Source organism: Lygodium microphyllum, chromosome 4 (genome assembly GCF_053477565.2).
Source record: "Lygodium microphyllum isolate KBCC chromosome 4, Lygodium_microphyllum_v1.1.10, whole genome shotgun sequence".
Classification (NCBI taxonomy): domain Eukaryota; kingdom Viridiplantae; phylum Streptophyta; class Polypodiopsida; order Schizaeales; family Lygodiaceae; genus Lygodium; species Lygodium microphyllum.
Window position 1 is genome coordinate 2,528,714 of NC_141138.1, and position 18,787 is coordinate 2,547,500.

At 42.0% G+C, this 18,787-nt stretch overlaps 1 protein-coding gene across 1 annotated transcript in view; it reads left to right on the forward strand.

Annotated features, from left to right (window-relative positions):
- Window positions 1–1,143: 1,143 nt before the first annotated feature.
- LOC148036737 (ycf20-like protein) overlaps window positions 1,144–18,787 on the forward strand; it is an 18,648-nt gene continuing 1,004 nt past the window's right edge. The window contains exon 1 of the mRNA XM_087677178.1: window positions 1,144–1,328. Coding sequence (XP_087533304.1) covers window positions 1,267–1,328 — 62 coding nt within the window. The 5' untranslated portion in view covers window positions 1,144–1,266. The remainder of the gene's footprint in view (window positions 1,329–18,787) is intronic.

Consider the following 18,787-nt stretch of genomic DNA (forward strand, 5'->3'; position numbering starts at 1 on the left):
ACCCCGTTTCTACTCTAGCCTAATCATGGTTTACTTCACTCCAATTGAGTTCATTTCATTTTTGAATGCTAAAGATCAACAAGGAGCTCTCACACACACAGCATGGGATAGCATGCACATGTCTTGATTGGTTAGATCAACCAATTGCACACTCTTGAAAACAAATTGAAAAAAATCAAATTGACCAATTGCATACTCCTAAAAACAAATTGAAAAATTCAAATGTGAAAGATATTATTTATACATATAATAAGTTGGAATTAAAAGAAGGATCACTCCAATAAGTTTGGGTTTAGAAGTCTTACAAAGTACTTGCATCGTAAGCATCCCACCCACTACTACAAAGGTGGAAGGTCCCAACACTCCCATGAGAGAGAGAGAGAGAGAGAGAGAGAGAGAGAGAGAGCTAATGTAATTTGCATTAAAACTTAGTAAATTTTTTGACATTTCAGTTACTATGATATAGGGTCTATTTGTGGAGAGAGAGAGAGAGAGGTGTGATGAAACTTCATTGGGCGCAAGCTGCAAAGAAGCAACCTAGCATGAGATCCATCCCCTCCTTTACTTTACAAAGCATTTAAACTTAGGCTCTACTTTTATCTTTAGCCAAAAGAAAAAACGAAGCATGCCATTTCCGGGAGTGTATTTTAGGGTGGGTTCAGACCCAGCAGACAAACAGGCATCCCAAATACAGATGGCCAATCAAATTTCAGCATGGTAAACTGTATGTTCACACACATGGTGGAAGGCCAAAAAAATTAGGGGCCTTTTTTGACACGTCATGGCCAAGTTTTTGCTCCTCTCTTCCGGCCTGCCCAGCACGGATACTTCTCCTTCATGCCATGTCTTCTCTTTGGCTCCTTTCCTTGTCCACCACTAATGTGAATGAGATGACGGACAACTCTTGGGAAATCCTTGTAGATGGGTGGAAAAGGGGATTTTTCACCCTTTTGTCCACCGGGCAAGTGTGAACCCACCCTTAGTAACTGGAAGCCGAGAGATGACGGACAACTCTTGGGAAATCCTTGTAGATGGGTGGAAAAGGGGATTTTTCACCCTTTTGTCCACCGGGCAAGTGTGAACCCACCCTTAGTAACTGGAAGCCGAAATCCCACCATTCACCATTCAGCACTTCGTGTGTGAGAATCGAACCTTGGCAGGCCCGCGTGACTACCTCACCTCATTATTCGAATTAGATACAACGAAAGAGAAGGGATCCACCTACTGGGCAGATGACGAACGAGTAATCGTTCGACGTACGAGATCATGTTGTCAGTCGCGTCATTGGACCTCCGCCAATGCATGGGCGCAACTATTTCGGCCAACAAGTACACTGCTCACCTTCATTTTCTGTGTGCTCTATGAGTGTCAGTGGCAATTCAACAACCATATTGTCTGAGGTTAACGTCGCTAATCAGGGGAAAAGGTTTTCTAGGACGTTTCTAAATTCTATCTCGGATTGAGCTATTAAAGGCCAATAAAGAGTGGTAGTTTTTCAAGGCAAAAATCTATTCAAGATGATCACCTAAATGTAGAAGTCTGTGTGTTTGATCGTAATTGGCCAAGTTTTGAATCTGAACGAGGAAGGATGATGTTGTATAATTGGTCACTGGTTGCCATACTAATTGAAGCATTTTATAATGAATTGAAATTTTGTTCACAGCATCATTGAATGTACTTCAAATGTGGGTGTTTTGTCTACCATGGACTCGGGACAAGTTGTGTTGAGAGTTGCACTATAGATTTTGAAGTGGGTTGCAATAGCTATTGATTCTTAATCGATGGTGTTTGAAGGCTGAAGGCAACGCATACACAACCATAAGTAGTATCAGACTTTATAGAGCTTGGTAAATGTTTTACTTCATAAAAGGATAATGTTTTAGATCTCCTTTTTTCCATCACACCCATGTATCTGTGTCCCATATGTCAGCAAATGTGGGGAACCATGGTAACATCCTTGTAGATCCTACAAAATGGGGACAATCGTACTTCCACTTTCATAGAGGCATCAACCACTGCATATGGCATTAGAACCTATGGCTGAGACTTGCTTTCTAATATCTATGCAGATTTGTGCAAGATGGTGGTTTCAACCTTTGCACATGAGGTACTCATGCATTGTCCATCTATGTGGACCTTAGTGCTTCTTAAGACATCTGAACTCCTTGAAAATTTGAAAGGACTCTGTCACTTTCACCAATTATGAGAGTACTTGGGTATACACGAAGTTCTAGAGTACCAAATATGCTTTTTAAGTAAATGCAAAGAAGTATAGAACAACGGTTAGTCCATAGGTCGAGGATAGGAACTCTTCGGATAGATAAGTGTCCAACCACACCAAAGAGAGAATTATGCATGCATGTTTAAGTGTATGTTGTGCTTGTCAAAATGGCAACAAAAGAAGAAAGTGTGAACAAATGACAAAGAACACTGAAAGCAAGATGAATGTGATGAAGAATTCAGATTGATCCAAAAGAAGGCTGATACAAGGATATCCTTGCACAAGCTACATCCTGTAGTAGTACGGAAGGTGCTGGGAGAATGAAGGCATGAGACAGAAGAATTCTGATGTCTGAATGCATGTTGACCAACAGACAATGCAGCATATAAATAGGCAACAAATTCCAGAAAAACATCCTAGGCCCAAAATATGGGTGGGCCCAAAATAGAGACGTTGACAAAAATGGACCAAACAAGACCAAATTGGCCAAAGTGACTAAGATTGGATAGACCTCCTAGTGTCAATGTAGGGCTCACAACTAGGAGATGATCATGATGTTAAGACCCCCTCTTTGTTAGCAGACATGCTTGTTTTGCATGATCATCTCCTAGCTGTGAGCCTTAGTTTGAGTTAGATGAGGACATTAGGAGCTTTGACACAATCTTTGTTTTGCGGTCTCTCTCTCACCTCAAGACATTTTAGGTGGAGGTCCTTCCTATCAGTGGCATTTGCTCAGCCCATGTGCATGGCATTGATGACAGCAACATTGAGCAGCTGGCTTTTCCTTATTCTGGGCAGGGTCTACAGCCATATGGTAGTGGACACATTGATCATTAGGGGCCAGTGCTGGGCAGCCCTGTTTTTGGCTAGGTGGCTGATTTTTCAGTCCAACCTGCATTAATGGAGGTTGGTCAGTTTTGCTGCATTCACATGTACAGCTAAATAATGTGTGTGTACTATACACGGAGGTCATACGGGCCTTTAACCCAACAACCTCCCACTTAAAGGTCCAAAGTGAACCCCTTACCAACTCCCACTAGTTGTATGCAATGCTCATGCTGAGCTTTGCTTAGACTTTTAGTGAGAACATCTACAAGGTTGTTCTGTGTTTTGATCTTGGTCAATGTGATTAGACCATCTTCCAGAATCTGTTTGATGAAGTGATATTGCACATCTATATGTTTTGTGCTTGAATGATACATGGCATTCTTAGTCAGATATACAGTACTCTGGCTATCACATCCCAAAACTACAGTACCCATAGATATGCCGAGATCCTCTGCAAGTTCGCTTAACCATATAGCTTCCTTAGAAGCTTCAGTAGGTGATATGTATTCAGCTATAGTGGTACTCAATGCAACGATGTTCTGCAACTTGGAACACCAAGAAACAGCCCCACCAGCAATTGTAAAGACATACTCGCTGGTGGACCTATGAGTGTCCAAGTCACATGCCATGTCTGCATCACAATAACCCTGCAAACTAAGTGCACCCTGCCCATAGCAAATACACTTTCTTTGTGTACCCTTTAGGTATTGAAGAATACACTTGACAGCCTCCCAATGTGTTTTGCTAGGATTTGACTTAAACTAGCTAACAACTCCCACTACATGAGCAATGTCTGGACGAGTAGCAACCATAGCGTACATCAGAGAGCCACAAGCTGATGCATAAGGGACTCCCTTCATAGCATTTGCTTCCATGTCATCATTTGGGCTGTTGGCTTTACTAAGCTTAAGATAAGGAGGTAAGGGTATCCCAAAAGGCATAGCTTCAGCCATGTTAAATCTGTCCAGTACCTTTTCAATGTACTTTTCTTGAGATAAAAACAACAATTTCTGCATTCTATCTTTGTGAATCCTCATGCCCAAAATATGCTCTGCATTCCCCAAATCTTTCATGGAGAAGGCTGATTTCAGCTGATTTTTGAGAGCATCCAAGCTAGTCTTTCTTTTCCCAGCTAGCAACATATCATCCACATACAAAACAAGTATGTTGGGGCTGCCATCTGTATCCTTTTTCATGTACAAGCAATGATCTGCATGGCTGCGTGTAAACCCATGATATAGCATAAAAGTGTCAAACTTTTTGTACCACTTCCGTGGTGCTTGCTTCAGCCCATACAGGCTGCGTTTTAGCTTACACACCATCTGATCTTTTCCAGGAACTACAAAGCCCTCGGACTGTTTCATGTAAATTTCCTCATCAATGTCACTATGCAAGAAAGCTGTTTTTACATCCATTTGGTATAGCTCTAAGTCCAATACAACAGTGAGAGCAAAAAGCACACGTAGAGTGGTCATTTTCACAATAGGTGAGAGGACCTTTTGGAAGTCAATCCCTTCCTTCTGTGCATACCCTTTGGCAACCAGTCTTGCCTTGTACTTGGGTTTCCCATCAACTGTCTTTACTTTGTACACCCATTTGTTTGGAAGAGGCTTTCTTCCTTTGGGCAACGACGCAAGATCCCAAGTATCATTTGCATATAGAGATTTAATCTCTTCTTGCATAGCTAGCTCCCACTTATTTCTGAATTCGCATGACTTGGCCTCTTTGTATATAAGAGGCTCACCCTTATCTGTAAGCATCACATAATGCAAGGAGGGGTCAAACCTATGTGGTTGCCTTCTTATGCGTGTAGACCTGCGTACCCAATGATCAACATTTTCAGGAATTGGGTCTACATCTGGAGGTATGTTATTTTCAACATTTATTGGCTGCTGTAAGCTATTTTCAGAATGCTGTTCTTGTTGTACAGCACCTTCATTTTCATTACCAGCACTTGCATTTTCATAATCAGCAAGTCTATCTTGTTGTCCATGCCCTACTTGTGCTTCTATTTGCTGTCCATCATCATCTGGCTCAAAAATAACCGGCTGATCATCAGTTTTAGTCTGTGGTACAGCACCAGGAGACTCATTTTCTGAAGTAATAGGTGGCTGCAAACTCTGAAATTTGACATTTTTCATATCTTCATTTGAGGCTAAAGTACCTTTCAGCAATTTTGCCTCATTAAACACAACATTACGGTTGCAAATAATTTTCTTGGATTGAGGTAACCACACTTTGTAGCCAAATTCACCCTCATTGCCATAGCCCATGAAGATGCCTTTGGTGGATTTTGGGTCAAGTTTGTTCCTCAGCTCATCTCGAACATGCACAAAAGCATCACTGCCAAATATGCGTAAATGGTCATATGAGGCCGATTTGCCAGACCAAACCTCCTCAGGGATGCCATTATTTAAGGACCTGTTTGGAGAGCGGTTGCAAATGTGAACCGTGGTTTTCAGTGCCTCTCCCTAAAATTCACAAGGGAGATTAGCAGTGGACAGCATGCACCGCACTCTTTCACATAAAGTCCTATTGTATCTTTCAGCCACCCCATTTGAAGAAGGGTTGTAAGGAGCTATAAGCTCCCTCTTAATTCCATGCAAGTCACAAAAGGACTTGAATTCAGTAGATGTGAATTCACCCCTATTATCAGTTCTGAAGCATTTCAGCTTTCTACCTGTCTGAGTGGTCACAAATGCGTGAAAAGTTTTAAAGACAGCAAATACTTCACTTTTATTTTTCAACAAGTATACCCAAATCTTTTTGGAACAGTCATTAATAAAGGAGACAAAATATGCAGCACCACCCAATGATTTCACGGGCATACTACATACATCCGAATGCACTAAGTCCAAGACATTGGACTTACGAGAGACACCAGAGTAAAAGAAAATTTTTATTTGCTTTCCAAATTGATACTCAGTACAAAAGTCAAGTTTAGAGCCTTTTCCATCAGCCCTCTTCAAAGAGGTAAGGACATCAAGTTCTTTCTGGCTCATCTGGCCTAATCTCTTATGCCATAACTCCAAGTGACTACCAATTTCAGCAACTGCAAGAAACTTGCCATTCAAAGCTTTACAGTGCAAACAATACAAAGTGCCCTTCTTGGTTCCTTTTGCAATCGGCATGGAACCCTTTTTTACTTTCCACAATCCACCACCAAACAGTGTAGTGTAACCATACAAGTCAAGTTGACCAATAGATAGTAAACTCTTTTTAATGCCAGGCACATATCTGACATCTTTCAACACAAGCTCTTGCACATTGTCTAAAGACAAGTGTATAGTGCCAATCCCATCAATGCTGCAAGCATGGCTATTTCCAAGATACACCTTACCATAACTGCTTGCATTGAACATAGCAAAACACTCCAAGCAAGGAGTTACATGGAAAGAGGCACCAGAGTCTACAATCCAAGTCTGAGTGACATGATCATCCACTGACAAAAGTGCATCAATCACATCAGCCTTGGTAACTTGCATATCCTGCATGTGACACATACAAGGGCATTATAATCAATTGCACATAATACATCAGCCTCTGTATCCGAAAGCTTCTCTATGACCATACTAGAGGCCACATTGGCCTTTTCCTTAACTTTGGCTGCCTCAGATGCATCTGTCTTATCCTCCTCCTCCTTTTTGTCTCTTGCATTCTTCTTTCTCTCTTGTTCCTTCTTGTAATACCTGCAATTAGGTTTCTTGTGGCCCTTTCGACCACAGTGATAGCAAGTAATGTCACAATTTCCTTTCCTTTGCTCTTGCTCCTGTTTCTCTGTCCTGCATTTGCATTTTTCTTTTCAGCCCTGCCTCTTACATTATAAGCTGAGTTGCTGCCTTCTCCACTAGACATATTTCTAATTTCTTCATTTAAGATTGAGCCCCTCACCCCATCATATGAGAGATTGGGGTTATTACTGAGAGAAACCACCAAGGTCTCTAGGCAGTGTCATGATAAAAAAGATCGCCCTCAACTTATCATCAAAGTCCAAATTTGCATCTTTGAGCTGATTTAAAATCCCTGTAAATGCACTAAGTGCTCAGCTGTAGACTTTGACTCATCAATCGCATATTCACCAACTTGCGCATTAAATGCACCTGATTAATAAGTGTGGTGATCTCATAGGTAGTTTTAAGCTTCTCCCATATTGTATAACCTGTATCTAAACCCTTGATGTATGTTAAGATGTCATCAGTGACATCCATCTAAATGTAAGCCACAACCTTTTTGTTGACTTTGGCCCAATCTGCATCAGACATTAGTGCAGGTTTATCTTCCTGCAAAGCATCCTCACAATCCTTTAGGAACAATATGCCCTGCATATGGTCTTTCCAAAGGTCAAAGCCATGACCATCAAACCGTTTGATTTCCATCAAACTCTTGATGTTTGAACTGGAAGAAGTTGCAGCCATTTTATCACGAACACGAGTAAATGCCCTTGACATGCAAAAGCACAAGCTGAACACAGCAAACACACTGCTGTTCTTTCTCAACCAGAAATAAATCTCTGTTGTTTGTACACGAACCAGCCACCACACGGGAAAAAAATGCAGAAATTCACCAAATTCTGCACAAACCCCCAGAATTTCAGGTCCAAAAGTGCATAAATGTCTGTCAATTTGACCCAGCTGAGCAAAATTTTATCAATACATGAAAAGCCCCAATTTTCTGGGATCCAATGTCAAGAAATTTTACTCAAAAGAGCAAAACTCTAACAAATTTGGCAAAATTTCCAATTTAATTGAGGTCACCACACGCAATGTCTGCAATTCTGACCTGAATGTCACTGCCATGCATGGACGAGATCAAATCCGGGAAAAGCCCCAAAAATTTCGGACTCGAATTTGCACAAATCTAAGATCTGTGCCTCCAGTGCGCGAACCTCAGTTAAAGGAAGGAATTTCAAAGGAGATTTTGAAGAAAAAAGTTTTTTGATTAAAAAAAACGGAATGTAAGGGTCCATTGACCCGTCAAGTGGATCGCATGAGAGGACTGGTGGCGCTTGTTCTGCCACGTGGTGTCCATCGGCTGCCGCGCCCGTCAGCTGTGTGTTGTGTCGTATGGTCCCCTGTCGTCCCTGCCGTCACGTTGGACCTGCCACATGGTCCCCCGATTGCTGCTGCTTGACCCGTTGGTCGCTTGCTGTGCGCCCGGACTCCTGTTTGTCACCACGCAACAAGTCGCCTGCACACGCTGCAGTGTCACCTGCCTGTGACTCCCGTAGTGAGCCCGTCGACTTCGACTTGAGTATCGCTTGATTGCTGCCCACTACTCGTCTCCTGTTGGTGGTCTCGGGAAGCGTGTGAAGCCTTAAGCTTTGATATACCAGTTGTGTTGAACCTCAATTGGATGCAACAGTTGGAGGAGTGGGAGTGACGGCTGGAGAGAGTTAGAGAGGGAGAGTGAAAGTACGATTAGATTTGAGTGTACCAACAAATGTGTTGGTACACAAAGAATAAAATGTATTTATACTTAGGGCACGTAAGGGTACATTCACTTGTACAGCTAAATACTACGCGTGTACTATACATGGAGGTCAAACGGGCCTTTATCCCAACAAGGGTACTTTTTCCAACATTTCTCCTGTGGACGTGTCCCTTTCCCACAATATGGGCATGTAGGCTTCCTCGAGTTGCAGTCAGAGCAGCCTGAAGAACTCTCTTGTCTTTTAGCCTTTGACTTTCCTTTCTTCTTCTTTCCCCCTCCTAAACTTGCAATAAAAGCTTTGGTGGAGGTGGATCCACAGGCTACCTCTTTGACGCGCTCGTCATGCTCCAAAACCAGTGGAGCAAGCTCCTCCCATAGAAGCTTCTCACGGGTCCTCAATGTAAGAAGACTGGTGTACAAGATATGAAATTGGGGAGATGGCAGCCGAGTCAAAAGAATCATAGCCATATCCTCTAAATAGATCATCCTGCCAAGGGACGCGAGCTCATTCCTCATGTCCTTCAACCTGTTGATATGATTCTGCATGGAAGGAGAAGCATCAACAACGAGCATCCATAATTTCTTCTCGAGAGTAATCCGGTGGGCAAATGTCCTCTGATGGTACAAAGAAGCAAGCTTTGTCCACACTTTTGTTGCTTTTCACAACTTATGCACATGTACTACGACAGAATCTTGTAAGCTCATAAAGAGGAAAGATCGAGCTCTAGAGTTGAGCCAATCCCATAAGGCTGCATGATCCATCGATGTTCCAATTGTGGGATCCTCCATTGGATGGGGAATAGGGTGGGTAACAAACTCCCAAAGAGCGAAGGTATCAAGGATACACTCCACCTTACACGACTAGAGGGAGTAGTTTGAACCATCAAGCCAATCCTCTTTGGGGAAAGAAGGGAGTACGGGCACGTGTATAGAGGGTGCCATGGAAGGCATATGAAGGCCAGCAGAAGGGGCCTTCAGTGAAACATGGAGAGAATGGAGAGAAGGTTTCCGAACAAACGGGCTAGGTGACCTTCGTTCATCGCGTGAACTAGCACGAAAATCTCTCCATCTTTCAGAGGAAGGGATAGAGACCTCATCCTTTGAGTTAGCAAATTGATAAGACATCTTTGTATATACCTTCAAACACTCACAAAAAGTTGTTTCAAACACTCACCAAAAGTTGTTTCAAACACTCACAAAAAGTTGTTTCAAACACTCACAAAAAGTTGTGTTTCAAACACGAAGGATGCAGAAACACCAAAACGCAGATGTGAATGTTGTCACTTGCTAGAGATGACAAAGCATGACAAATATGATTGCTAACATTTTGATCTTGTTGTGTCGGGAATCCCTCTCCCTCACACTACATCACCCTCCTCGCTGCTTCAACACACAAACCCTCTTCTTGTGCTAATGAGCCATCTCCTTCATTTAGGAAATGGAATCCATATATCAAGGCCCAAGTAGTACAATGATACGGGCTAAGGACAATCAAGAGAGTGTGGTAGTCTCCCTCGTTAAGCACATTTCATATCAAACGTTATTTAGCTCATTTAAATAGCCCCAAAATTGAAACTTTAATGCTACAAAGAGTTTCTATGTCCCATAAGCAAACTCCCACAGTTTAGTTGGTTCCTCATCTATAAATAGATGGTATGCTCAATCACTTACCCCGATCATTCAATCCTAGAACCCCCTAGTTAGTCTTCACCTTCCAGTGGTTTCCTACTCTTCATTGATTGTTGCCACCTACCCTCTATAGCGAGGTGCCCTATTTCTAGCTGCCAACCAGCCTTTTAGAGGAGATATTCTGCTGTGCGTTACTGTTACCAATTGGTGTCAGTATCCACCTTGGATCCACAACTAGCTAGCACCTGCGTTTTGCTGTTCTCAGTTGACATTTGGTTGTTGATAATTGTCTACTTGACTATCTTTGATTGTTAGCCCTGACAGCGTGTCGAGTTGCCACTGTGTTTTCCAACCGTGTGGACAACTGAATTTGCAAGTGAAAATAACTAGCCAATGTGAACACTCCTAAAAATTGATTGGAAAAGAAATGCATGCTCTAGAAAGAGACACCTCCTCTATCAAAACGCATGACAGACTAAGTGTCAAAGCTCTTAATATTCTCGTTTAACTCAGGTTGAGGCTCACAGACAAGAGATGATTATGCATAACACACATGACTACTAATACTGTAACCAGCCTTCCTCCTCGGATAGGGTGGTAAATCCCTGATTACAACTTAATTACAGTAGCAAACAATAAATGCAAATCTGAAAATACAAATTTACCTACTGATCTTGGACAATACACACCCAATTGGCCCAAAAATTGACGCCCCTTTCGTTATTTCTTTAGCTTTATTGAAGAAAAAGTTGATTTACAATGAGATTCTCCCGATCCTCTTCGCAATCCAAACTCCCCTTGTTGTCCAAAGTGACTAGCAAGTCTTCAATCTGATTTGCCCCTTGATTCGGGTACTTAATTGGCCTTTACCCACTTCATAGACGATGGAAATGCCCCAAATTCAATGGTTGGCTAGTCCTCCATGTGAATTTAGTTGAAATTCACCTTCAGCCCAGTTTAATCCAAATCTTGGAGCTTCCAATTTTTGGCACGCTTTTCGATGCTGTTGCTAAACCCTAAATTTTGCCCTAAATTAGGGTTTACAGCAGAGAAGTTTGCAATTTCTCAGCCTCCAAGGGTCCAAATGCTGAGATCTTCAGAGCATGGCTGTGAAATGGCTGGGAGATAAGAGAGAAAGATGTAGAGAGAGAAAGTTCAGAGTTTCTTCGCGAAGAACTAAAGAAAATTTGTTATTTATTTCTACTGCCTTGTCTCAACAGCTTGTAGATGCAAAGAAATGAAGAAAATCAGTCATTTATTGCTGTTGCCCTGTCTCAACAGCTTGTAGATGATGTCACCTGTTGTTGATTGGTTTTCTCCTGTCCGTGGCTGCCTCAGAAGATCCTCCAATGGTTACAAATCAGACCGGCAGCCTCTCCTCCCTCTCTCTTGTAGGCTGAATACACTAAAAATGCCTCTCTCTAGCCTCTAAAGACGTTTTTTAGTCTTGCATGGGCATTTTTGACAAGTGGCAACCTTCCCAAATGGTTTTCCCAGCATTAGCCATAATTAAATATCATTTTTCAGTCTTTAAATATTAAAAATTAATATAATAATTATTTCTGTGCTTTGAAAAATAAACTGATTGGCCAATAATTAAATTGACCAGGCAACTTCCATTCCCGAGTGTCTTTGTGCCATCTTTGACCATCAGATTGGTGTTAGGTATTATTAAACACCACTTCTCTAGTGTCACCAACTGACACTTATGGCCAGAGGAATGACCTAGGCCAACAACTAGTAGCAAATACCACCAAGTACATGTGCGGCATTATAGCAACTTTTTCCTTTGACATCCCGTGATTTTTTGGAGTCTCGGCCTCGTAAATTTACTCTAACCCCAGTTGCACCTCACATGTGCAACATTTACTTAATCATGTGATTAAAAATTAATCCACATGTTAAGTGAGGTTTCAAAAATACATGTCCTCATGAGAGCCCTTCCCCTTGAAATCCTTGCAATCATCCTCAATTGCACTGCCAAATGCATATACTCACCCCAAGTGAGCATATCTATGTATCCTAGTATAACAAGACTGGTCACAAAGAGAAGAGAAGAAGAAATCCATATTATATTTGATAGAGTTACAAGGAGAAGCAATCAACAATCCATTTAAAACATGTACTCCGATGAGGAGTTTCGATCCATTCGACCACCCCTGAGCTATATTCATGTATATAAAGGATCTGAATTGCAATCACAATCTTGCTCTCAATCTCACTCACAATCTCATTCCGATTCACAATCTCAATCTCGGATTTCACAGATGAAGAAGATGGCATGTCTCGATCAATTGCTCTCTAAATGACTTCATGCATCTAGAAAGAAGCTTTTTCCAAGAAAATAATGGATGCAATCATCCGAAATTGGCATGTCTATGGAAAACTTGCAAAAAATTTCAAAAGAAAGGTGAAAGTAGCATGATAATGCATTTTTGATATTTAAAAAAAAGTGTTGAAAAATCTATTTTTCGTTTTTAGAGACATATCTTCAAAATGGTGAGGAATTTGACCAAGCCTATGAGAGCACAAAATGTTTCTGTCAATGCCCTCTTCAAACTCAATGAGATAGCCTTTGACCAAATGCCGCTCCATTTAGTCATAATTTACTTTTAAAGAAAAGATATGTTATGCTCGGGAAATGGAATCCATATATCCAACACGAGATAGTCGCATACAACAGTGAGTCATTGGCTGTGTGGGCACTGGCACCGACTCCTCTCTCCATGGGACCTCTAGGTGGCGAATTGACCGATTGAGGAGGAGCCCAGAATATATAGGCATGAATAATGCCATAAAATATGTCAGGTCAATGCTGGCCGACTGGCAGCAATAAATGCTACACAATAAAAATGCCTAAAATATCTACATAATGTGCCTAGCCCACAATACATGCTCAGACTCACACATGAGATAATATACTTTGCTAATATTTCTCACATATATCTGTCTAGAAAAAAGCCTTGGTTTTCTTAGTTAGTTCAGTCAATGGACTTACTACTTTAGAGAAGTTTGAATATTGGTTCTCTCATACTGAGCCAACCCTAAGAAGCTTCTCACATCTTTCACACACTTAGGTACAAGCCATTCAACAATAGCCTTTACTTTCTTAAGGTCTATATGAATTCCATCCTTGGATATAACTCTTCTTAGATAAACAATTTTATCCTTTGCAAAGAAACATTTACTCCGTTGAGCATAGAGTTTATGCTCTCTCAAAGTCTGAAGAGTTTTTCTTAGATGTACATCATGTTCTAAATAATCTTTAGAATATACAAAGATATCGTTCAAGAATACAAGGATGAATTTATCAAGATATGAATGAAAGATGCTATTTATTAAAAACCTAAAAGTGGTTGGTGCATTGGTTAACCCAAAGGCTAGGACAGTAAATTTGTAACGTCCATACCTAGTTCGAAAAGTAGTCTTCGAAGTATCCTTAGACTTTAAACAGAGATTGTTAAGTTAATTTTTGAGAATACCCTTGTAACACTCAACTAACACAATTAGTTATCAATGTATGGAAGGGAATATTTGCTCTTTATGGTTCCTTTTTCTTCTGAAACAACATAGGAGCAGCCCAAGGAGAGATAGTTGGTTTGAGTAATTCCTTTTTCAAGAGATCGTCAAGTTGCAGTTTTAGAGAGTTTTAGCTCCTTTAGCTCCTCTATATTGAATCGATAGTTGAGAAAACATCCTTGTAGTCATCTTTTTTTTTTCTGTGTGTTCAAGATTCTTTTCTGTCTCATCTGGCTTCAATTCTCTAGCAAAGATCAAGAAGTTTCACATCCTTGTGTGATTCCCCTTAGAAGTTTTGTGGTTCAAATAATTAATGATCTAAGTCTTTCTCCTTTCCCTGAATTTTGTGGTCTTCTTCCAAGGGGAGGATGCACCTCCACTTAGGACCACTTCTTCACCTTGCCACGAGTTTCATTGGCAAAGACCTACTGATAGCCATGTGCAATGGTGGCTATGTTGAGCAAAAAATTCATTACCCATTGATTAGCTCTTTAAAGTAGCCCCTAAATAGTAAATTACCAAATGTTTCATTAAATGGGTAGTGGTTCTAGAGAGTTTCTATGTCCCACATTAAAACTCTAATTTGGGAGGATCCTTTCATGTCTACAAATAGACAGGCTGCCCACCATTCAGTCCTATCCTTCTGTATAGGTTTCTCCTATTCACGTATAGAATTCAGCCATAACCTTCTTCCCATGGCTGTCCAGCCCCTCCAAACTGCTGCCACGTCATTATCCTCCCCTAGCGACTTGTCCACTACTTCCGCCCATCACTTGAGTTGTTGGCGACATCATTCAGCCCCTCCAAACTACTGCATTTGTCGATCAGGGAGGCTGCTGTGCTGTCCATCGGCATCAAACAGGCTGTGTTTTGCAGTGCACGCCCTGACACATCATTGAACACTCCAGCAGCTGCTGCGTTTTGCAGGTCTGTTGCTCCCTTGGCCATCAGACACCTCTTGCAATTGCCTGGTTGCCTATTGCCTTGATGATCAGCGTTTTGCTCCTTCCCACTATCCAACATCTCCAATTGATGGTTACAGCCCTCGGGATCTATCTCCGATGGATGTCACACTCTGATACTCACTGCTCTGCCCTTCAACATTTTGTACACTCATTCATTCACTGCATTGATTCATTTACTTCAGAGTTCTCTTCTTTCTGTGTTTGTGTTTGTGTTTTTGTGTTTTGAGTTTTTCCTTTTGTGTTTAGGATTTGAGTTTTGCATGTCACCATTCAAGTCTTTGTGTTTCAGTTGTGGTCGTACTTTTTGTGTTTCCTCAGTGCAAACCCTAGCATATCTTCACATGGTATTAGAGTTGATGCTCTTGTAAAGAGTATCTGCAGATTTTGTGGAGGCTTGGTTTTGTGCGAGGTACACGAATGATGCGTAATTGATTCATAATCTCTCAAACACCTTCTTCTTGGGATCCCATGATGTCTTATCAAGCTTCTCTATCATTGGAGGCCCTGAGAACGCATTATGGACTTGGAGAGGAAGACGATACCCCACTTTCACTTGCGCCTTTTTTTTCTTCTCGTGTTCCAGATTTCAGTCTCATGACAAAGGATGAATTTGAAGAGTACTTGCACATCACGTATAGTCGAGCTTACACCCCTTCTACTAGCTTTGCTACTCCATCTGGACGGCTTTGGTGAGATTGTGTTAGGTTTGTACAACCCCTTCGAGTCGTATGAATCAAAACCCTTTTTTGTTTTTCCTTTTGGTATTGTAGGATCTGAATGATTTTTAGTATATAAACTTCAATAGAGAGGGCTCTCAAAGCAGACATCCTTCATTAGGTATATCTATATTGTCTGTTTCATTGAGCATATAACCCACTTTTCTTGAACCCCTCCCATTCCACCGACTTCTTATCCACACCTTGATTTCCTCTCTTCTTCATTCCAAGACCTTGGACTGCACTTCACTTCCATCTCTAGTACACCAGGAGTTGGATCCTCCATCTCTGCTCCTAGCATTTTTTCTTTCTCTACACTATATTCTACCTACCTTGACTTCACTACCACTTTATACCTGTCAGAGTGCAGCGGTGCGGAAGCGTAGGACTGAGAGAGAGAGAACGCAGAGAGAGAAGGGAGAGAAAGAGACAGTGGACGATGAAGATCTGCTGTATAAAGAATGCTGAATACAAAGATATACAATGGCGCAGTGCGCTGGACTGCGTGTCTCCACCTCGACGATGCAACCTGCTGTCCACCTCGAAGTCTGCTGCAGTCTGCACTGTCTGCTGTCTGAAATCTGTGAACAGAGACAGAGACTGCGCATCACCGGTCTGTAATCTGCGTCAGAGAAGTGTGTGTACAGACTGCTGAAAGTGTCGACTATAAATAGTCGAAATCTGCCACGAAATGGGGCGCCAGAAATAGGGCGCAGCCTGGAAATAAGTCGGCTGCATTAAATGCAGCCGACTGGGCTGCAGACAGTCGGACTGCCACGTGGCAGTCCGACTGCACAGTCCGACTGTGCGGCTGCCCTGCTGGTCCGACTGTGCAGGCTATGATCTCTAACAATACCGTGGTACATCGTTAGGGGGAATGCCACCCTTTAACACTGTGTCTACTGTATATCCACAAGTAAATACTTCTTTTCACCTTGGGATTCCCTCAGACACTCACATCATCCTCTCTGAGTCTCTTAGATGCAAAGATTTTCATCCTCTGCCTATGGTGTGCCATCACATACTCTATGGGTAACTCCTACGTAGGGATTTCCATCCTTTGCCCCATGTGTCCCTATCCATCCTCCATGGGCTACTCATGTGGTCACCAAGCCTATGCCTAGTTAGTCCATTCCCACCTTTAGCTTTGGAGCATCTCACTACTACTGACCTTTGTTTTGTAGATTCTAATCTCTCTTGCAGGGTTTTGTATTTCAGTGTAGGGCTAACATGCAAGTTTGCCTTGGTCCTTCCTAGGTTGGAGATATGGGATGCGCACTTCCTTTCGTGGTTTCATTTTCGGAGGAGATTTGCTCTTCTACATCTATCATTCTGGTGACTTATACAATGCTCTTCCAGTTGAGATGCTTTATCTTCATTCTTATCTTTATCCATCGTCATGGTTCCCGACACCACATGAAGACCAATGTCAGGCTCTTCTTCCTCCTTTGGCATTGACATCCAAGGTTGAGAGGGGCTTCCTACCTTTCTTGGTATTCTATAGGATTCGACACTTGTCTTTGACATTGGTGTTTCCCCCTGTTGTACTTGACCCCTTCTCATTGCATGATCATCATCATCTTTGTACAAGGGCGCTTGGGCATGTGAACAATTTCCTCACGAGGGACACTGTCCATGTGGCACCTATTGCATGTACATTCTCACCATGTAGTATACTACTCTATGCATCTCATTGTGCAGAGCACCCTTGGGTGGATCTTGAGGCGTCTCCATCAGTGGTTCTTTATTACCACCATACTTCCTCACCCCTTTCCCTCGTCATCGACATCCATGAGTGGTTGGGATAGCTTATTTATTATGTGATGTGTTGGAGCTAACCATCCCTTTTCATTCTCCCCACAGGGCACAGTTACTTGAAAGGCCATAAACCATCTCTATTCTCATTCAAAAGAAAAAAAGTTCGATGTGGTTCCATCCGCCTTTGCAAGACTTGGTAGGCCATTGGTGGGCAGCTGATGAGCACCCCTTGTCCAATGCCCTGTCCTTTCTGGGGTGACCACTTGGACTCCCTTGGTAAGATAACTATCGCCTCTATAGTCTTGGTAGGCCATTGGGTAGCCGATGTGCACCCTTTGTCCAATGCCCTGGCTACTTTGGGGTGGGATGCCTTGGGGAAAATTTAGAGGAACAATTAATGAATTTGAAGTTGGATGGGCCAACGTTTTTGAACAAGTTCAGAACTTGTTGAGATATAAGATCCACTCAAGAGAGCTGGCAAGACCATCTTTGAAGATAATTATGTCATTTACCTCATGCAAAGGCTTTTGGAGTCCATCAAAGTCTCCATGCCCAATAGAAGCCACTTCACTTCTTGAAGTTTTACATCATGCTCTAGAAGAAGATTGCCTTCCACTATATCCCTTGTGTTACATACTTGGACATTTGGATGGGTGCTAGTAGCATTGGACATAGTGGTCACAAAGTGACCTAGTGCGAATGCACTAAGGGCACTTCAAGGTTAGGGCAATTGAGTCCTATTTATAGGACTCACGGCTCCATTGTGCACTTCGTTGTGTGATCACCACTCTTGGACTCTTGGTACATAGGCTGACATGTCAATACATTGGGCAGTGTGGGTTGGTGGTATGGGATGCTAGCTCTTGGGATGTGGTCGTGACTAGGTGTGCTAATTATCTCTGTCACAGATACTCTCTACTTCAGTGGAGGCTTCAGCTTGGAGTTAGACATATATAGCCAGTGTATGCTCCTCTGTTGGCAGATACTCTCGCCCCATTCATCTTGTTTGCAGTTTTCCATCAAGCTGATCTCTCATCAAACCCATTAAATTTAGCACAGTATCAGTGCTTGAATACACTTTCTCTAAGATCTGGACAATTGTAGAAAGGTTTGTAGCTCTTCAAGAGAAGTGGATGCTCACCTTGATGAAATGGTTTCAAATCAGCAAGATATGGGTGCTATCTTGGGATACTGTGAAACTTCTTTGGCAGAAAACTCACATAATTCATAACATGCGTTCACATAACAAATCAAACCACTGCAAATGTTCAAGATCTTCCTTTTTGGATTTACTGAAGAGGATTATCTATGAAGAAAGGCCACACAGTTGTCAAATTATATACTTCAACACAAAAGGGGCCATTAAATAAGTTGAGTTATTAGTTAAACCAAATAGCACAACTGTTCATAGATGAACTTAAGAGCAGGTCATCAAACTGGAATGGGTTTGCTTAAAATTGAGCGTTAGGATTGCATCAAGTACAACTGGATCATGATAGGACTGGACCCCAAAAATTCAGCTGATCATGCACTCGTGCACATGTGAGGAACACACAGGCTGCTGGTCAAAACACAATCAAAGACAGCCTGCCCTGCTGAAAAGTAAGGTGACACAGGACCAAGCCACCAACCAGCAGATGAGGAACTTGACCAGTCAAATCTAGGGGGGATGGTTAGAAGCTGGGTGATATACTGGACAGCAAAATGAAACTGTTACAGGC